The sequence below is a fragment of the Plodia interpunctella genome, chromosome 8 (genome assembly GCF_027563975.2).
Source record: "Plodia interpunctella isolate USDA-ARS_2022_Savannah chromosome 8, ilPloInte3.2, whole genome shotgun sequence".
In the NCBI taxonomy this organism is placed as follows: domain Eukaryota; kingdom Metazoa; phylum Arthropoda; class Insecta; order Lepidoptera; family Pyralidae; genus Plodia; species Plodia interpunctella.
In genome coordinates, this window is record NC_071301.1 from 6504042 (window position 1) to 6524040 (window position 19999).

The 19999-nt window shown below is 34.2% G+C and overlaps 2 protein-coding genes across 2 annotated transcripts in view; both read left to right on the plus strand.

Annotated features, from left to right (window-relative positions):
* Positions 1 to 19999, plus strand: part of Su(var)3-3 (Suppressor of variegation 3-3) — a 305347-nt gene that overhangs the window by 160583 nt on the left and 124765 nt on the right. The gene's annotated exons all lie outside the window — the stretch shown is intronic.
* On the plus strand, positions 4556 to 5689 carry LOC128671657 (3-oxoacyl-[acyl-carrier-protein] reductase FabG-like). The gene has a single exon (XM_053748326.1). The coding sequence runs from the start codon at positions 4630 to 4632 to the stop codon at positions 5413 to 5415; it is 786 nt and encodes a 261-aa protein (XP_053604301.1). The 5' UTR covers positions 4556 to 4629; the 3' UTR covers positions 5416 to 5689.

The following is a 19999-nucleotide window of genomic DNA, read 5'->3' on the forward strand; positions in this document are numbered from 1 at the left end:
AATCCAATACTATCGTTTCATCTGCCTTTCTGAGTTTAAGTGTCGGTAGAAAATTTCGATCCCATATTTCTCTGCCGAATATTAGGTCTTTTAGTACGGGGCACTACACTACGCTACCTAATCTATAAAATTAATTTAAGATATAAACTGGTCGTGGTCTTCAACAAACTCATTGCTTAAATTTAAACAAGTAAAACTAACCACAAAGAAACATCAGAATGCCTGTGGGTAATTATAATTACATCTCATTCTTCATTCGTAACATGAATAATTTTTCACGCGTAGGTTTTGCAAATCTGCGATCCATCCCACACGAGGCAATCTGCCCACGTTGCGTTGTCACGTTTTGCGATGCGAGTGAAAATTTCGCCTGTCTCGAGGAAGTCTCACTCGTTAGCGCTGATCGACTGCCTAACCCCGTTAAAACACCTCGGGCCGTCACTACATAGATTTTAAAGAAATGGATACGGCAAATGCTACTTGCCAGGATTTGATGTTATTTAGGAGTTCATATGAAAACAATGACTGCTTACGCGTACACTAGCATATCTTTTATTTATTAGCGAAAAATAAAAATCATGCCACACTAGATAAAGATTTTATTGAAAAATCCATCATACAATTGAAAATGGACGTCTAAATGCTGCCGCCAGTGATCCTCTTACATACATACATTAAGAAAAACAGTATTCAACAGTATCCAAAGCTATTGATTCACACTGATGAAATTGGAATTGTTTACTTCGTATCTCTTGTTTGTAAGTTTGTCTGAGGCGCGCGAGTCGATTAACTTTGACAGAATCGAGACGAAATGGCGAGTGAAAGGTTCAGTGATAATTACTTCAGAATTCAGACGGATAATGTTTCACGCGTTGCTTGACGCGTCATTAATGAATTCTGTCCGAACCGTCGTAACCTCGTAACACAAACACTGCGCAGGATTAGCCGAATATGATTTTTAATATATTAGGTTCCATAGAATAGCTGTTGTGTTTATAGAAGCTGGTATGTTATGCTCTACTAATGTGTGTAAATAAATTGAATATTGTCAGAATAAGAATTAAATTTTTCGAAGTTACTAATTCCAACTGAGAAAAATAATTTACGCAACAAAAGTCCGAGAAGTGGATTAAGATTTTGACTTAATTTGCTACACTAGCAGAAGAAATAGTTTTTACAAATAATTATTATTCTATGCTACTAATACGATGTTTGTTAAGCAAAATGTACTTAATAGTAATAAAGGACAGTTCTGTATTTTTAAGTCAATTTTGTATTTCTGACTTATCGAGAGTGTTATTCCTCATACAAATTCTAAATCTATAAGTGCTAAAACAGGCATCATAAAGGTATTCTTTAGTATTGACCAAGTTAAATGGAAGTGAACAGGCCACATGTAGGAGTAGGCTGGACAAGTGAAGCAAATTTGTAACACATTGGTACCCCTGAGATGGCAAACAAAGTCAAGGTAGGCGGCACAAGAGATGATTTTGAAAATGAAATTGACAGCAAGTCCAAATTGGAGAAGAGTCGTGAACTGCAGCAGCACTATACTGACAGCAGAGAGTTGAAATAGGCCTTGGCCAAGAACACTGAAGTTGGAGACATTTTGTAAATGCATCAACAACTGAGATAAGACTTCAGGAAAAGGACTAAAAGTAAAAATAAGTGTTATTCTTAACACTTTTCACATTTTACGGATTTTATCGTACTCATGTTATATACTCTTACTTGAGCGCGCTCTCTAATACAAATAAAATAATTAACTCTATGTTAGGGTCTGATTCATCTTCCTTCTCAGGTGATAATGTGGACGTTCTTGATTTTAACAGATGGCTTTCATAATAAGACGTCATGGTTTATTTTTAACGTTGGAAGAGAAATGGCAGTAAGTAACCTTGTCGACTCGTATTGCCATCGATCGCTAGAAGGCACCAAATTTTTCCAAGTCTGTCCATAACGAAGCAATTTCGACGAAGCTTTAGTGGTGTTACTACATTCATAGTGCCAAGAAAGTCGTTGTGTGTATTTCATTCCACGTTACGATTACGACGTTCAGCTATGAGGAATACGACTATGAACAAGAAATAATTGATAGTAATTTTTATGCATAAAAATATCTGAAAAAAGACTACCATAATTGTTATTTGATGAGGCAAATTTCATGAAAATCTCTTAATTTCCAATTTTAAATAGCCTGTCGAGAAGTATAAGTAGCCTACGTACAGCGTGAGGGATACATATGTTCTGTATATAGGTAGTAATTACTATCAAATGATGATACATATAACATTTCGCCGTATAATTTTTAATCATAATAAAGTTCGTGACAAATTGCATTTATATATATATTGACGGTTGAAATTTGAGAACGCATTAAAACGGATCGTCACGTAAAATGAAATCCAAATGTGGAGGTGTCAACACAGTTTAAGTGTATATACGTGTCAGCCATTTACAAACTGAGCAAGCGAAAGGAACGGCGCATATTGTTTCCAATTTATGACTCGTGTTCGTCGGAAAACGATGTCAAGCTGATACGATTCTTACTATTTTTCGTCATAAAATTCTTCTATTATCAGATCTTGGTAGTCTCATCATTTGCATAAGACGCCCATCTAGGAGCGACCCGTAAAATTTACATTCGTTCGTTCAAATATAATTTGATAAATTCCATCTGTTCTTTATTCATTGACGGTCATTAACAATGACAATTATCTTAACAGCCGGAATTGCAAGGTGTTTGCGTCTTAATCAGTGTAAGGTTATTCCAATCTAGTTGCCTCGGCGTATTATCGATTGTCGCCCAGCGGGGAGTACGACAAAAGAATTTCATTTTGAATAAATCGCGCGAGACTGCGTCGCGGCGAGAAATTAGGCGCGGTATCCCCCGCCGCGAAATCTCGTCGTAAATAAGTGTCGTGGTCGGTCGGATCTCGCTGCGCCGACGACGATGCTTAAAAACACATTCTTGTTATACACTCGTTTACGGATTTAATTACTTGCATCGCTGATGGGCCCTTATTCTTCCCCCTTCCAAACCACACAGCCCCCTCTGCTGATCCTCTCGCGTGATCGTAAATCCTCACTTCGTTAATGATCCGTACCTTGTTTCGCGATGAATTACCGCTTAGTCTTGTTGACTTTTTGCGCAAAATATTTTTCCGATTTTAGTGAGCGTGGGCTTAGTATAATGGACTGTAACTCTTTAAGTGGTTTTTCGAGTTCATCGCGATTTATGTTTCAATAAGGTGAAACATTGTATTTAATAACGCTGCTTATCTTCCCGCGCATCATATAAAATGCATCAACTGATGCTGCTATCAATTTTTACAGACAGATGACATCGTTTCTTATACTAGAAGCATTTTAGATCGACGTTTTATCTGATTTTTTTTTTGAGTTACCGGATATTCTGTATTTTTTGTTAGATGTTAAAGTAATGTATATGATGACAGAGTTAAAAGCTTCTTCTGGTCTGGTAGTAATTGTAACCTGTCATATTATTAAGCAGTTGGGTGTTATCCGTCACACCTCCTCTTTTGGCAGTTTCTCGCCTATCGTGTCAAATTACATTTCAGATTAGCTTCTCGCCTTTTTAGCTCCAAAATAAAAGTTCCGGTGTTGCCGTTTTCAATTGCCGCGTGTGGTGTCTAGTGAACAAGTAGTGAAAATCGGGTATCCGGCCCCGATTGCCTTCAACTACGAATCTTCTTCCAGCAAGGTTCGCGTCTTCTTACAATGCAGTCGGCGCTCCGTTTGTAAATGCGATACTTCCGTCTTCGAGCAAAATCTCGTATGTGATTGCGGCCCCTTTACTTTAATCAAATAGCTGCGACAAAGGATTGAAAAGACCGCTCTTCGATTTCGTACAAGCGATCGGTATTGGCTGCAGAATTCCCTTTACGGATCGTCGGCGTTTTTTACCGATGCCTCTGTGAAATAGGTGAATTTTTTTACATACTTTGCTAACTTATTGTACCTTCATTTCGAATCAAGTGCTCTAAACGTCTAACCAGTTTAAAATAATGGAGGTTATTTTGTAGAATGTTATTATCCTTCTTCAATATCTGTAAATAGGTAGATAATAATGTTAAAGTATTTATAGAACACTTGTTGTCATTAAGTCCTGGACTGTCGGACAGTAATTTCGTATTCTTTGATTTTAATCACTCTCTTCGTGTTTACCCTTTGGGCAAATTATGATCTTTAAAACATTGTTTGTATTTCTATCGTGACGTCTGAATGATTAATATCAAAGTCGTTTTTGATTACATAATAACGAGTCCAGACGAATTGTTATTATTTTGTTCCATTAAGTGATTCCGTTTAAATAACTAAACGTTTATAGTAATCACTAGATCATTAGAAAAACTATGCAATCTTGTGATTTGTACTAACGGCTTCGAAATAATAGAAATGGGTATTATGTAAACAATGAACTAATTGTAGCAATTTCATAGTTTTTATTTGCATGTTTCACTTACGTGCTTGATACTGATTTGATAATAATGATAACGGTGATAACATATCAGATATTGAATAAACCATTCGATACGTTTTTGATATAACAATAAGTCATTAGTAGTTGAATAGTAATCGAACATTTGTTTATTTAACTATTTCAACATGACATTCATAAATAAAGTGGTGTTAGTGACTGGTGCAGGTTCCGGTATAGGTGAAGCTATAGCAAAACATTTTGCCAAATTATCAGCTAGATTATCTCTGGTTGACGTAAATAGTGGAAACTTGAAAAAAACTGCAGAAGCGTGCGAAAAATTATCTCGCTCTAAAGTTTTCACAACAGTAACTGATTTAACGAATGACGAAGATATAAGAAGTCTAATAGCAAAAACGGCTAAAGAATATGGAAGAATTGATATTGTTATTAACTGTGCAGCTACAATAGGAACAAAGACAATTACTGATCCTGATATGATTCAAGAATTTGATCAAATATTGGCATTAAATTTGAGGTCTGTTGTATCGCTTACATGTGCTGTCGCACCTGAGTTGATCAAAAGTAAAGGATCCATGATTAATATATCCAGTGTTACTTCATCATTACCATCTATAAGTTTGGGATATAGCGTTTCAAAAGCAGCTTTGTGTCATTTCACTAGATGTATGGCATCGGACCTAGCCAATCATGGTGTAAGAGTTAACCTTATTACACCAAGTTTAGTCAAGACTAATATTTTTTGTAATGCTGGAGTAAATGAGTATGATATTGAGCATATCTGGAATAAAGCGCCTTCATTTTCTCTACTGAACCGTATGGTGAAAGCAGAAGAAGTGGCTGAAGTAGCTGCATTTTTGGCTAGTGATAAGGCTATTGGTATAACTGGTGCAGACTATAAAATAGATTGTGGAATGTCTCTTAAAAGAACACCTGATATTCTTATAGCGTAGTTGCGCGATCTTTTTGGTTGAATTTAATTTGACATTTTGAGTTGAGAGACACACATTTTTGAGTTGAGATTTTTATACGCACACATTGTTGGATACATTTTCAATCAATTTAAAAATAACAAAGGATTGTGTAAAACGATTCGTCCTTATAGTGGTTATTGAACAAAAAAGCACGTCGTTACATCTGGCATGCCCCTGCTGGTTATGGGATTTTTATGGCGCGTGAAATCCTGCTTTAGAAATCATAGAATTTAAATATATGTTTTTCTTGGGATCATTGTTTAATTTATACCATCTTTCACGTTTATCATACATATTTAAATTATTTTTCAAAATAAATAGCCACGTAGTATTAGTAAGTAATTTTTTATTTCGTATATATTATTTTAAAGAACAATTTTTTTTAATAATCTAAATATACATAGCAATTTGCTTTTCATCAGTCAAGATTCAGGTCAAACGCTCATAATTTAAAAAAGTTTGAGCTCAATTTATGTCATTTGTCATTATGCCTTTTTAACTATTCTAAAGCTTTTATTGTATAAATTTATCATTTCCTCAATTTTTACAGTAAACAAGTATTCAATAATTTTAGTTGTTTGATATACTAAATTACATTTAATTTCTGTAATGAATAATATGGGAGCTTTCTGCGTCACAGAATAAAGTACGGTAATATTGTATGCAATATGGAAGCCGTCTTTACCATAGACAATTTCACGCACACTTAGCTAATATTTGCCGAACGATTTGCCGCCGACTTTGAGCTGTATAGACTTTTTCTTAGACTGTTAGAATATTCAAATATCTCCCGTATTATCCTCAATCTCTATGCTCTTATTTATGTGGAAACTTGCTCAAACACAGCTAAAATATTTCTAAGAATTATTTTCTTTTTTTCACCTCCTTATCTACTTTATTTCTAATGTACACGTAATTTGAACTAAATTCTTTTAACACCTTTTACCAAACATTTTAAATTTAAATAAGGCTTTACTATTAACGTTACGAAATAATTCTATTTATTCAAATTTACAAATTGTCTCATATAAATCTTATTCCTTCGTTAAGATATTTAGCCGCGATACAGGGTGATATAAAAGTTTCTCCCATTGTTTACATTAAGACAAGCTTGTAACAATTACACCGGTAACCCATCTGACGTCTAATTTAAATGGGAAACAGATTAATCAAACGATACTTACTTTCTCTCCCCAGCAATAAAATATGTAACAATAGGGCTATGTTTACAATGTCCTCTTTTTTTGGGTTGGGCATATGAAATTAAACTAGTTTGTATTTCCCCAGCGTCAGCGGTATCTTATCTACGATCAGATTCTAACCCTTTAATGTATGCGTCACCAGACCAATTCCGAATGTTATCGACGCAGGACGCAACAAGCGCTCTCTAGACATTTTTGAATTGAACACATGTTATTACAAATTAAACAAAATGCAGATATGTATGTCACATACATAGTGTGTGCTAAAGAAGATAATTGTTGACGCGTGTGGCACTACAACAAAAGGGCGCTTTGTTTGTTATCTTGTTATGTAAGTTAAGTATTACTTAATATATATTAATATATTTCACGAATAAAATATACCTACGCTTGTTGGCTTAATAAAAAACATATTAATTTACCAAGTTTTTGACGACGACAATAACATTTTCTATCTGTAACATTTGATTTCTCGAATTCGTTGCTTTCAACATATGACAAATAAAATGTCTGTACAGTAAACGATGGAGAACTTACCTCGTTGGAAGCCGATGCTAGGGTGCTCCTAGCATCGGCCACGAGGTAACTTCTCAATCAAGTCATGCTTATCTTAATAATGCATCGTCGTGGAAATTGAGGCGATTTGGATAATTTCAACTCTGTAGAATAAGTAGAAGTAGGTGAAATTAAATACATATAAGCTTTTAAAATTAAGAAAGAATCTGGACTAAAGAGAACTTCTTGGACAAAAGTTTCGTTTCGGCGTAAATTAAACTTAACTCATCTTGTTTTGCTAGGTTGGTAACCTAGCCAACTACAGTGAACTTCGTTTCAACCATAGATTTGCATTTAAGTTAGATAGCGTATATACCGCAAGAGCTAAAAGGAAATGAGTGTCGGCATCACCTACTTAATGTTTAGAGCTATTCCATACTGCGCCTGAATACATTGTATCGAAATTACAAATTAAGCTGTAATCAATAGTATTTTTTAGACTTGTATTGATATTAATTGGTGTGGAAAATGTAACTAACACGCTAGATTCTACAGTAGTTTGTGAATAAGCAGTATCTAGCTTATATAAATCTGTGGTTTCAACTGCGAGCACCGGCGCAATAAAGTAAGCAGTTTTACAAGTGAGTGGTCCCAGAACGAATGCACGGTTAGCCGCCCAATATTCTTATTTTATGACTGAAAATCTTGCATGAGAGCATTTTTATGTTATTATTCTGTTCTACGATAATATAATGCTTCCATATTGCTTCTAAACAGAAACAATTTTCATGAGATCTTTGTCTTTGTGATCGATTTTTTTCTGATCTGACTGAAACGTAAACCTTTGCTTTATTTATTAGTCTTTTATTCAGTTATAAATGTGCTGACACAGTTATAACTGACCTGGTGCTTTAAGTTTATTTATTTGGAGAATTCAACCATTCCTTATTAGGATACATTCTTACATAGTTACATTGAATCGTTGATCGCGTCTGTCTGGCTGTCAAAAGTTCTCATGACCATTAGTCTACTAGATTAGTTGTATTCAGTCCGACGAAGAATGCCTAGCCAGCAACAAAGCCCACATTATGTTGTCGCACGGCGTGGAGTGTTCCAATTAAGAGAGATTTATTCATCCCCTTCCCATCATGCGACTTCTCCGCAGACATTATCAAAGATTTAACTCGGCAGGACAATTGTTCCCCAATTTTCTAAACACCTCGACAATGCTCGTAATTTGTTCCATCCTCTTGGCTGTTTGATTGTTTGCTTTGGGAAAACACGGAGCGTCATCTCACAGGGCTGTCGCTTTGTGTACCTATTCGCATTCGATATTCATTTACTCGGCTGCTTCGTAATCATTTGCTATTCGAGTAGCGAATTTAAATCGTGTTCCCATTAATATTTACGCGGATCCTAAGTGTTTCGCTAAGACGAAATGAATTGTTCTATTTCGTTGCTACTAATTCCCCTACTGTTGTTAAGTTTTGAGAATTAATATTACTCTTTTTAATTTAAACTAATAATTAAAGACAAGATCTTATCTAATTGTCAACTTATTTGCCCGAACGTCCCTTTACATAAAGCCTCATTCCTCATTCCATTAATAACTGGTTAGTTAATTGGACTACCGAGCCCCGCTTCCTTTGTTATACATGAACCACACCCCGCATTTATCTAAGCAGTAGCTTATTTTAAATGATAAACGAGCTCCCAATCGATTTGAATAACAAGTAGGCAGATGCTCTTAATCCTTTTGATTTCATTAAACGCATGCGCCCCTCGGTCCCTGTCGGAAATATCACTCGAGTGCAAGCCTCGATGCAACGTGGTTTGTACATAATAGGATTCTTTATATTATTATAATAATCCAATATCAAAGCCCCTTAACCTTTCAAATTTTGTGCGCAGGTATGTTTTTGTCAGTAATAACAATAATTCATTAAAGCTTATTACGTGACGGAACAATATTCACTTGGATTTGGTGATTGACTGCGAACGCCTTTGATGCTCGTTTCTTCTTCTTTAATAACTAAAAAAAATCAGTTTATTCGAAACAGGGGAAGGCTATTTGTCAACTGAACAATGTTGTGAAATCATGGGCGTATTCTCTTTTCTTCGATGAAGAATCTAATGAATTCTCAGAGGACGTTCTTTGACGTCTTATCAATTGCTGCGTCGTTTGTTTGGTCGTTACGTTAAAAAGAGGCCAAGTGAAAAAACCGTCAACATTAATCACTTCGATGCTGAAACACAATTTGGACGAGCGACTCGAAAAAATTTACATAAATAATTTATACCCGAGAGGCTGCGCGGTCGGCGTTCTTAATCCGATCGAAACGTCAGGTTTATATTATTCCAGTCATTTGGTGCAATGTTATTGTTTCTACTGTCATTCATCCTATCGATCATATTAGTTACCCTTATATGGTTCAAATGAAATACTATTTACTTTATTTGTTTGCGATATTCAATATGTATAAGTAATTTGTTTTATATTATCCGATGTCCGATTTGGAAGTTCTCAGCGGGTTATCTAAAGGTGCCTCAAGGGTGTTTCGTTGGGCCGCTCATCTCCATAAGATATGATTAAGTGATGTGTTCGCAGTTCACCTCGCCTGATGGAGCATTATTTTAGGCATGTGACTGTGATCGATTCGATCGAATCTCTCATCGGACAGCGCGAGTTTTTACCGGTGCCAGACTGTGCCTTCCGAAAAATACTTGCATGAAGATGATGTAGCGTTGCGGTTTACATGAGTGTTGTTATGATGAATAGTCAGTATTTTGACCTCTTTTTGGTGAGTTTTATTTATCATCGCACTCGCCGTTATCACATCTGTTACGGGTACGATTGTTATCTCAATAAAAATATAAAATTTATCTTAATTAAAACTATATTTGCTAAATGTATTATTTATTACCAGATTAGCAGCAGCATAATATTAATTTCTAGTCACATTCAACAACCTTTTATTTCCTCCTGTGAGGAGAGTTCAGTATTTATTTTAGAAATGGTTACTATTGAACTTATCGGCCTATAATGATATTGGTGTCGTTAACGCCCAAGACTTTATACAATTAACCTTCGTTAGCCACCAATAAATAGCGTGCATGCCCACCAACTTTACGACTAGATGTAATTACTAACCCGTGACAGTAGCCCAGTATATATGTACTTGTATCTTCTGTTCAACCTACAGCCATTCAGACCTCACGGCACTTAATAAATCATCACCAGGAATCTATTTACTTGTGTTCTCGAAATAAATGAAGCTCCGCTCCCGAGGTTTTCATCTCATCCGCAATTCTTTTAAATACCTAGTCTAGTTACTATAATTTTATCAACGTTTAAGCTTTAAAACCAAAGCAATCGGTTCTGTTTGAAGGGAAGCGAATTATATTCAGCTTTTTTGGTTTGATGTTTAAATTCTTTATATTATTTTGTTGATGTACAGTTCTTTTTATCTCTTTTTTCTAATATTTTAATGTGGACAGTTCGCACCAATAAACTGCCGTTAATAGTGGGAATAATGTAACATGATAGCCCTCTCATGCAAAACTACCGTTTGATAGTTTAATGGCCACTATCCATCGTGGATTTTAATAATTCCACACGAATTAATAAGGCATAGCCACGCCCCGTAGGCGTCAACTCTATGATTAATACAACCGGCAAACTCGACTACCGGCGCGCGTCTTTGCCCCACTACACGCCTTCCAACTACAACAATATAATGAATGAGCAGAAAAATAGCTCATATTTCATGTACGTTTCACTGCTTAACGCCTATCATAAAGTAGTGCTTGAAGGGTTTCATTTCTAGAGCTAAGTAGCGCTCTATATATTATGTTACTTCTGTCATTTCTTTATTATTTGTACGGTGCAACTTATGTCGATTGTGGCAAATACCAGTGTATAAATTACTAAGAAGAATGTGAAATTTGTTAAAATAATATATTTAGATAAAATGAGTTTAATCGTATCGACTGTTTAATTACAACAAATTCTCGTTATGGTAGTAAAACAGCTTGATTATTTTTTGTGTTATAGTTAATCAGAAAAAAATCGAAACGTTTTTTGCAGTATCTTTATTTTGTGTCTTAGGTGAATTCACACGTTCGGATTATTTATATAGATGGCGTATGCCAATACTCGTATATCAATCCAAGTGTTAATATTTAAATAATAGTGTCAGATTATAAGTTGTTTTGTCCTCACATATTTAGTTTGGATTTGGTTAACCATCAGGTCATTCAACTTTTGCAAGATTGTTGATCATCATGTTCATGAATTTGTATCTGCTGGTGTGCGATTTTATTTTTTGTACTTTTGTGATTGTCTAATTTTTTGATTTCTTTTCGAGCAAGAAACCATCACTAAGCTTCCATTACGTGGTGTGGAGTGACACACTACATCGATATACTCCTTCACTTCACAATCCACAATGTCATATTATAATATACTCTGTTAATATTAGTCGTTTCTTATAATTAGTCCTCATTTGTGTGTTTTTTCGTTTTTTTGTCAGTGGTTAGTAATTTGTTAAATATAAATAAACGTAAAATATAATCTTAAATGTATTTTAATTTCTCATAACGACTGAGCTGAAGCAACCGAAGCTTGGCTTAAACAGATCTTTCCATATTTCTTAAAAACCGCCACCGCAGTACATAAAAAATGGATGAAAACAATTATTGCTCATTGTTTCCTTTTGTTGCTATTATCTCACTGCCATTAGTAAGAGAATTCTACAAACCACAAAGGTATTGGTAGCAAAACCCTTTATTCACAGAGACAGGGATTAGCAAAGATTACGCGACAATATACTTTGAACAAAGATGTTTTTAAACGCGATACAATGGCGCTGAAACGGTAAAAAGTATTTTAAACATTTTAACAACGAAAGAGTTTTCGGCGCCATCTTATTTTTTAATCCAGAGATTTTTGTTTTTAATCTCTGTCTCTATGATGATTGTTTTCGTTATATTTTAATTTCTGAGAATAATATACCTGTTTGTAGCATAGCATATAGGTAATATAATGTTTAACAAAATTAACATTCGTGTTTTACTTTAGAGTGTATTCAGTCATAAGTTTCATTTGAAACAAAATTAACAAGCACAGTGTTTTATTCTGCTGTTTTATTATACTTTAAACGAATTTAGTTTCATAAACTGCATCTTTACGGTATTGTTAAATTGCATAACACCACATTCTCATCCGTACACGTAGTTCTCACTACAATACTAGACCCTCTTTAAATAATGATACCTCTTTACGTTGTTGTTAGCTGCGGCCAATTCTAATATCGTAACACAAAAACAAGAAAGTGTGCAGCTGCAAGGAGAAAATTATACGTTTCCGACCAATATGCTAATTTGAGTAGTTCTCTTAATGGAACAAATGGTTTTCTATCGGGTAATAGTTTCAATTTAACGGGTTATACCAAAAGATTCGCCGTCACCGCACGTGACTGAGGACACCTGCCACTATCCGGTTCGTGCTAACATGCCGCATTAATCACCATGTACTATTTGTAAACCACTCGAAATATTGAAGCTCAATTTTGACTATTCAGGAAGAAAAGCCAATGCTATTAATAGATTTAAAATTTGAAATATTATTGCCGGGTGATGATTGGTACAAAGAAATAGATCTTTGAATATACATCTGCATATCTACATACCTACCAATCGTTGGAGAAATTAACTCCTACCTTTTCCATCCCTTTTTTAGACATTACTCCAATTTTTTACCTTGTTATGGCTACGAAACATTCTTTAATAAGGTTTAAAGTACTTTGATTTCGTGAAAGTTTTCTCATTTTCAAATTGAAATAATAATTTAAATCAGTTTATTTTTCCTGATGTAAGAATAATAAATAAATAATTTATTCATAAGATTTTGCAAGTGGATAATATAATAATACCAATTTATTCGGTTGTAAACTAAATGTAGTAGTAACTTAATTTTTGTAATAAACGCGTATAAAAATATCGATAAATGGCTGAAGGAAATGCTTCTTTTGGTCCTGCAACTAACCAGAATTATGTTGGTATAGACATATGAAATAATGTCCTGTCTTGCATATAGTTTTGTAATCCAAGAATAAAAATGAAAATAGTTCAGAAATAATTCGTATAATTTGATTCAATATTTGTATAAGAAATCCCAGGAACTATTGTCGGGGTAGAAAAACAGGTTGGATGAATTGATTTTATGAAAAAACTGTTTATGTATGGATGGTGCGATGTCACTGTGTTCTGTGGGCGACGTACACGCAGTGGGCTGGACGGAGCTTGGAGGTTTTGATGTTGAACTAAAAGTCTTGTAAATTCTGTCACATATAAACATTCAACTTAAAGTGACGTCGAATTTATCAGATGAGACTATTGCTATATTGTTTTGAACTTATGCGGTTTAACACCGTCGCGGACGCTTGACGAGACACAAAAATTGTACTAACCTTCTACTGCATACATGTCTCAACCTTTCGCCGTTTGACTGTGAGAGATCTCTACATGGGATAAGTCCATTGTTGTATATCGTCGTTGTCTTTCTTGTATGAATTTATATACTCATTTTTCAGTACAATAAAGTTATTACAAATAAATTGCTGTAGCAGTTATGCGCCCGCGAAAGCGTTAACTGCTAATACAGTCATTCGACAATCATTATTGCACGACTGTATATTTTTGTCATCTATTTACCTTCGCATACCATCGTAGTGCATAGAGTTCTTTAATTCTATGCACTATGATGGTATTTGAATTGAACATTTATAGCACATACTTTCACCCCTGTAGCAGTTGTGTATAAATATATATTTATACTAGCAACACCCCGGGGCTTCGCTCCGGTGAGAATTTGGAGATAAAAGTTCCCTATGTGTTATTCTGGGTTATACTCCACCCATGTATTGCTTGTCTATCGCATTGGTGAGACTGTAAAGATAGATTTAAGCTTATGAATAAATAAATATATGTACCAAATTTCATAACAATCCGTCCAATAGAGTTTGCGTGAAGAGTAATAAACATACACACATAAACACATTCATACACCCTCAAACTTTAGCATTTATAATATTAGTCGGATAATCAGTATATTTTTTTGAATACCTAACTAAGAGAATTAGCGACAGTGAGTATGTGAGTATATGTTGAATTGCATTAATAAATATAAGTGTATAATTTATTTGTGTTTATTTTCACACAATATGAATCCAGTTAAGTATTCATTACTTACCAGTTATTTTTATGCATATGGAAAGTTCCTTACCGAAACTCCAAAATTAATTTCGATTAACTCATTAAGAGACTGCATTAAAAATGAGTGTCATTAATTTTGTTTTATTTTTTGCCACTAAAACCGTTACCTTCACATTGATGGCGAAGTGAGTTGAGACAGAGTTAAATATCAGCCAACATACATGGTAGTTATAGGTGGTTGCCCTATTCCTATTTTGGTCACTACCATAATAGGTATAAAGTTTGCAAGAAAAAGTTGTTGTAATTGTCCAGCGACATAGTTGACTTAATTGTATTGGACATACTATTTTTAAAGTCATCTGTACCTTCGATGATATGCAAAACTTTTTATGCTTCTTCGAACTTAATGGGAATGCAAGATTCTTCTGTCGAATTAACTAAAGCTTTAATGACTTTAATTATTGTAATGAAATCTACTTGCTATATTAACATGGGAATAAATGTATCTTACACATATATAAACGCTATGTATAATATCGACATAATCTGTATTATGAAAGCGAAAGATCGTAAACGTAGCATCAATATATACTTACCCTTCGACGTTCTTACCGTTTCAATCCTCAAGTTTTGATAGTAACGAATATACCTAGTCCTAAGCAAACTCGGAATTGCATAACACATTATTCGCATAGAAATATAATCTCGCACCTTTTGTCAATATTGACTCTTGATGATACCTCCTGGATCTCGGCACCTGAACTAACAACGGATCAATTCCTTACGAAGATGTCTTTATATTGTGTACTCATCTTTTCATCTTTATGATGTTTCCGAAATTGTATTCGCGCTCCGATTCGTTTTGCTTTTTAATAAATTTTATGAAGATGAAGAAGACAATTAAGTTTTGCTATATATTAAAAATGTGTGTGGTCCCTACATTAAACGATTCTTTGGTTCAAAGCAGTTTGCCGACAGTAACGGAGCTGCTAAACCCGTAAACTTTCCTTTATTTCCATCCGAAAAATACGAAGTAAGTTATGGGTATTACTCGGGCCAACATCCATTGCTACATAGCATTGCATACGGTATTGAGGTAAATTCAGGTAAATTTTGTTTTGTGATCTGTATTAGGTCACAAGGATTCTTAGTCATAGTTGGTACTAATATACGAGTATTTATTTTTTGCCCGATTGAGATTTTTTTTGTGATTATTATCATTAAACGTTTTTTTTTACATATAACTTAGTTAATATAAATTATTTCTGATATTATAGGAAAGCTAGTTACCTATATTCTACTGCTGTAGACCTGCTGGGCAAGTATAAATGCTTACTTCGATAAAGTAGCATGCTTATCCCTATGCATCTATGGAATCACACCCTTACTTTCGATGTCGGATCGAACGCATAGCATTCTTACGGAATGTTTTCATAGCACACCGTTCCTTATTCTCGAAACTGGCCAGGATTGTCACTGTTTACATTTGTAAAACCTACCATTGTGCTCCTGGTATAATTGTACTCGGACATATTTTTATATTATTTTTTGTCTCTTCCACATCGATCCATTAAAATGCTGTTGATAGATAAATTAAAGGGAAGCGGGCGGGATGGATGATATCATATTTCTAGTGTACTATTTTATAAATGTATTTTTCTGTTAATGACTACAGATATTCAACGCTTTTTTAATCCATGTTTTCATAACTAGGTAACATTGGAATACATAAATGTTTCCGAATTTGCAATCAACATAAAGTAAGTAAAGCATCGTCCCACTATTAGGGAAACATCTCAACTTTATTACAAAATTTTATAAAAAAATCATCGTGTTAAAAATATATTCTTTACCTAAGAAAAAACCGTTGAGATATTTAAACATATCGAGAACAAACCCAATAGCGCCAAACGGAATGTATCAACTCTTCTATGATTCTCCGTCAGCATTACATGGGAGCTGATGATTTTTTAAATGTTTGTGTTTCTGCTCAATGTGATGGGCACTGACGTGTAGGGCCGCCATTGTGTCCAGATCGGGCGGGCCGCACTGTTTGCTCTGATGCCTCCTCGCTTGCCTTTGTGAGATTCAGATATAATGCACGAGATTTACAACCTACTTCATAAATCTTGATACTTTAACAAAATTCTATAAAAAATGAAAACTATGCTTATTATCTGGTCCTTGGCATTCCTCGCTTTTATCTTCTTTATTGACAGCACATTTATAAATTATCTGTATTCATTATACTAGATTATACTAGTAAGTAATAAGTTCTAAAATTCCTCGGATAAATGAATAAAACTAATTTAGAAAATGGCTGTAATGTATAGGTATATGTTTAGATTACTATAATTATTATTGTAAAGTAAATGCATATTGGGACATTTTTAGGTAATATAATCAATTGTCTTTAAAAAATCACTGATGTTTAAGTAAGTACCTGCTTACGACATGTACTTTTGACTATGTATCTTTTTAAGGATTTATCTTTGTAAGGACAGCCACACACGACATAATTAAAAGTAAAACCAAGTATCAAAAACATTTAATTCCCTCGCTAGATCTAAGGCTCCTACGCATAATATTGTAAAGGTAAACGTAAGAATTCGTTCTTTTTGTCCGTTACCAACAATCGGGTGCTCTTTTTCTATGAAATTATGGCATGTGTATAGTGCTGCGTATTACAATGTCATGCATTTGGTACAAATACGCCCGTCATTGTCCGTCGGCGGCTATCTTTTATGGACCGTTTAATAACTTTCGGAAAATTGGGCATTATTCATGTTTTGTGGCATACGATGAATAGAAAGATTGTATTATGATGTACAATTATACATGTCAGCAAAGGAGCTTTGTATAAAGAAAGGAAGAAGGCGGTTTGAATATTACAAATAAAACATTAATTTGGTAAAATTACAGAATGGTATTACATGTATGATGAATTTGTAGAAACGTAAGATCTTTAAGGGTATAAAGTTTAATTATTTTTGCGAGGAAAGTTATTTACTTATTATATTCACATATACGAGGACCAATAATATGCCGTATGAATTTCGAATTAGAAACAATTTGCATTAATGTCCGCAGTTATCGTGTCCCATTAAACTATTAATATTTTTACTCGTTCCGTTGGTGTTTAAATACTGATTACAAGACGTATAAAATTCACTATAAATTCTTTATTTATGTGACAAAAAAAGTAAAAACAGTGAGGACGCTCTTAGAATTAAATATATGCTTGTGATCATAAAATAAAGAATTTATAGTCGTCCTTTGGTATTGCCGTGGCTCGGTTTTATGACTTCACGGGGCGTTTATTCAGCTTTGCGTGGTCGTATCACGCGCATTCCAGATAACACGCTCCCGTTGTCGTCGTGAAGCCAATTTCCGTCATTTGCATTAAGATCTTCCTATTATAAAATTCACATTTTACGATCAGTTTAATTAAATGACATCTTTAAATCTTTATTGTCGCACTTGAGATAAGCGAAATTCAACTCACAAGCGCTGTTAAAAAAGGTGCATTTTATTCTTATTAATACAGGCTCGCCTTGCCTACTTTGTATTTTATTTGATCAGCTATGCTGTACTACCAACTATTTAGCACCTGTCAGAATGGTGCAAGTGAAAAAAAAATCAGTAAACATCAGTATAATGGGCAGGACACCTTTATTGTCACAAGAAGATTACAAGTAACATTTTAGCATCCGACTCTTCTTAAAACGTATGAATGGACAATGTACACAGAACAGACAGCGTGACCGACTATTTAGTATGATCGTTCTTTCTATAAAGATGCGTGAAATTCTGATTATGAACACAAACATACGAGTGTTTTATTCGACTCGGCGGCAGCACATACGGTGTACATACACTCATAGTTTTTTTTCTTCACGTTTCAAGTTAGTCGCCAGTACGTTGTTGAGGTTATGAGGAATACTTGACCTAATTTCTTATTGTTATTATATTTTGGACCTTGCTGTTTTGATTGTAGTATTTTTGTGACTACGAGAAGGTAGGCCACTGATGTTTAAACTCAGTAATTACTTTAGAAACAGCATGGTATTGTTTAAAATAGATGTCTGATTTTCAATTGGTTTTGGTTTTAGTTTTTGCTACATTTCACTATTTGTATTCCAGATGATGAGTATCAAAATAACTGTATCAATAATTGAGACTACGATCGTTTTTAAAGAATTACGTAACTACAAAAAGTTTGACGCTGTAGCGAGTCTGGATCTCAATGGTCGTTTCGTTCCGCTTTTTGTGTTGAGCCCGCATGATCGTGGGTTAAGTTAGGTCAGGGCACAGCTATGTAACTGTAAAAGTAGACTACTTTTAACTACATCCCACTAATAAATAGTTAAGAATTATTTGATATTGACATTTTACTGCTTTTGATATGTAGTGCTTTTGATATACAGTATGCTGCTCAGAAAGCCAACTGTATAACCGGAGAACCTGAAAATAAAATGATGTAATTTTTAGTAATTAAACGGAAAAATAGTTCTACCTAACCTAATTTACATAATACGTGTTTTTCGTATATTTTTACAGTACTAAAATTTTATTTAATTACCGGCTGATTTTCGATTCCTCCGTATATTAAAGAAATAAATATTAAAATGAAAAGTGTATATCCTGCGCCAGAACCATCAGTTACTCAAGTGATCCACAAATTATCCGATTTAGATGTCACAATCTTCTAATCGGTATTGTGAACAGCGCTGCCAATGTTATATTAGATTCGTTTTGCTTTTTGTGGTGCCTTCCGCACCATGGGTTAGGACAGGTCATGTTCAGTACATACTATTAATACAGCTATCTCAATTTAATATGTTCCTCTAACTAAAGTGTAAACCAACCCGGAATCTTCTTCATGATTTCAAGTGTTCTATTGGATAGTTGAAGTAATATTTTTGAAATAAACACTAATGTCGTTACGTCTGTCAGACGATAAATGAGAAATTTATTTAAATAAATAAGGACGATGTCTCCTGTTATCTGACAACACTGGATGTTTATCAAACAAACTTCACTTTCTTTTTGGTATTGCAATGGCAAAAGATGTAGTTGTTTTAAAATCTGTTTCCTTCATTTTCTTGCCAGACAGTACATTAATATGTTTCTTAAGAATACCTACCTAAAGTCTTTCTAAGTGACCTTGAAAGAATACTACAATAGAAATATGCAAAATCATACATTTACCTAGATCAGGGTAAACTGCTAATAAAAGCACATTTAATGTGTTAATCACTTGAAATAAACCTGGAAACCGAATCACGACGGGCTGATTACGAGGAACTGTATTTTAACACCGGCATATTAGTCTATTCCGAAGGAACGCTAATGGCATAATGCTGACGCAATCATACACAATTCACCGTTACCGTAAAATAAAGGTGAAACAGAATAATACGTTAAAATAATATTGGACTGCCTTCATCTTTAGCTATCAATTTCATACATGAGAGAGATTTTACAGCTCATTGTTTTTTTAAGTAAAGCATTATTAAAAGGCCCTTATTATGATATCGTATATCTTCTAAAAGATAAGACTTCTTTACTAATGTAGTCTTTACTAATGATAATAAACTCATTAATGCGTACAGACTTCGTCATAAACCTAAATACGAATTTACTTACAT

Coding starts and splice junctions, on each gene's coding strand:
- LOC128671657 (XM_053748326.1), top strand. CDS start 4,630: ATGACATTCATAAATAAAGTGGTGTTAGTGACTGGTGCAGGTTCCGGT.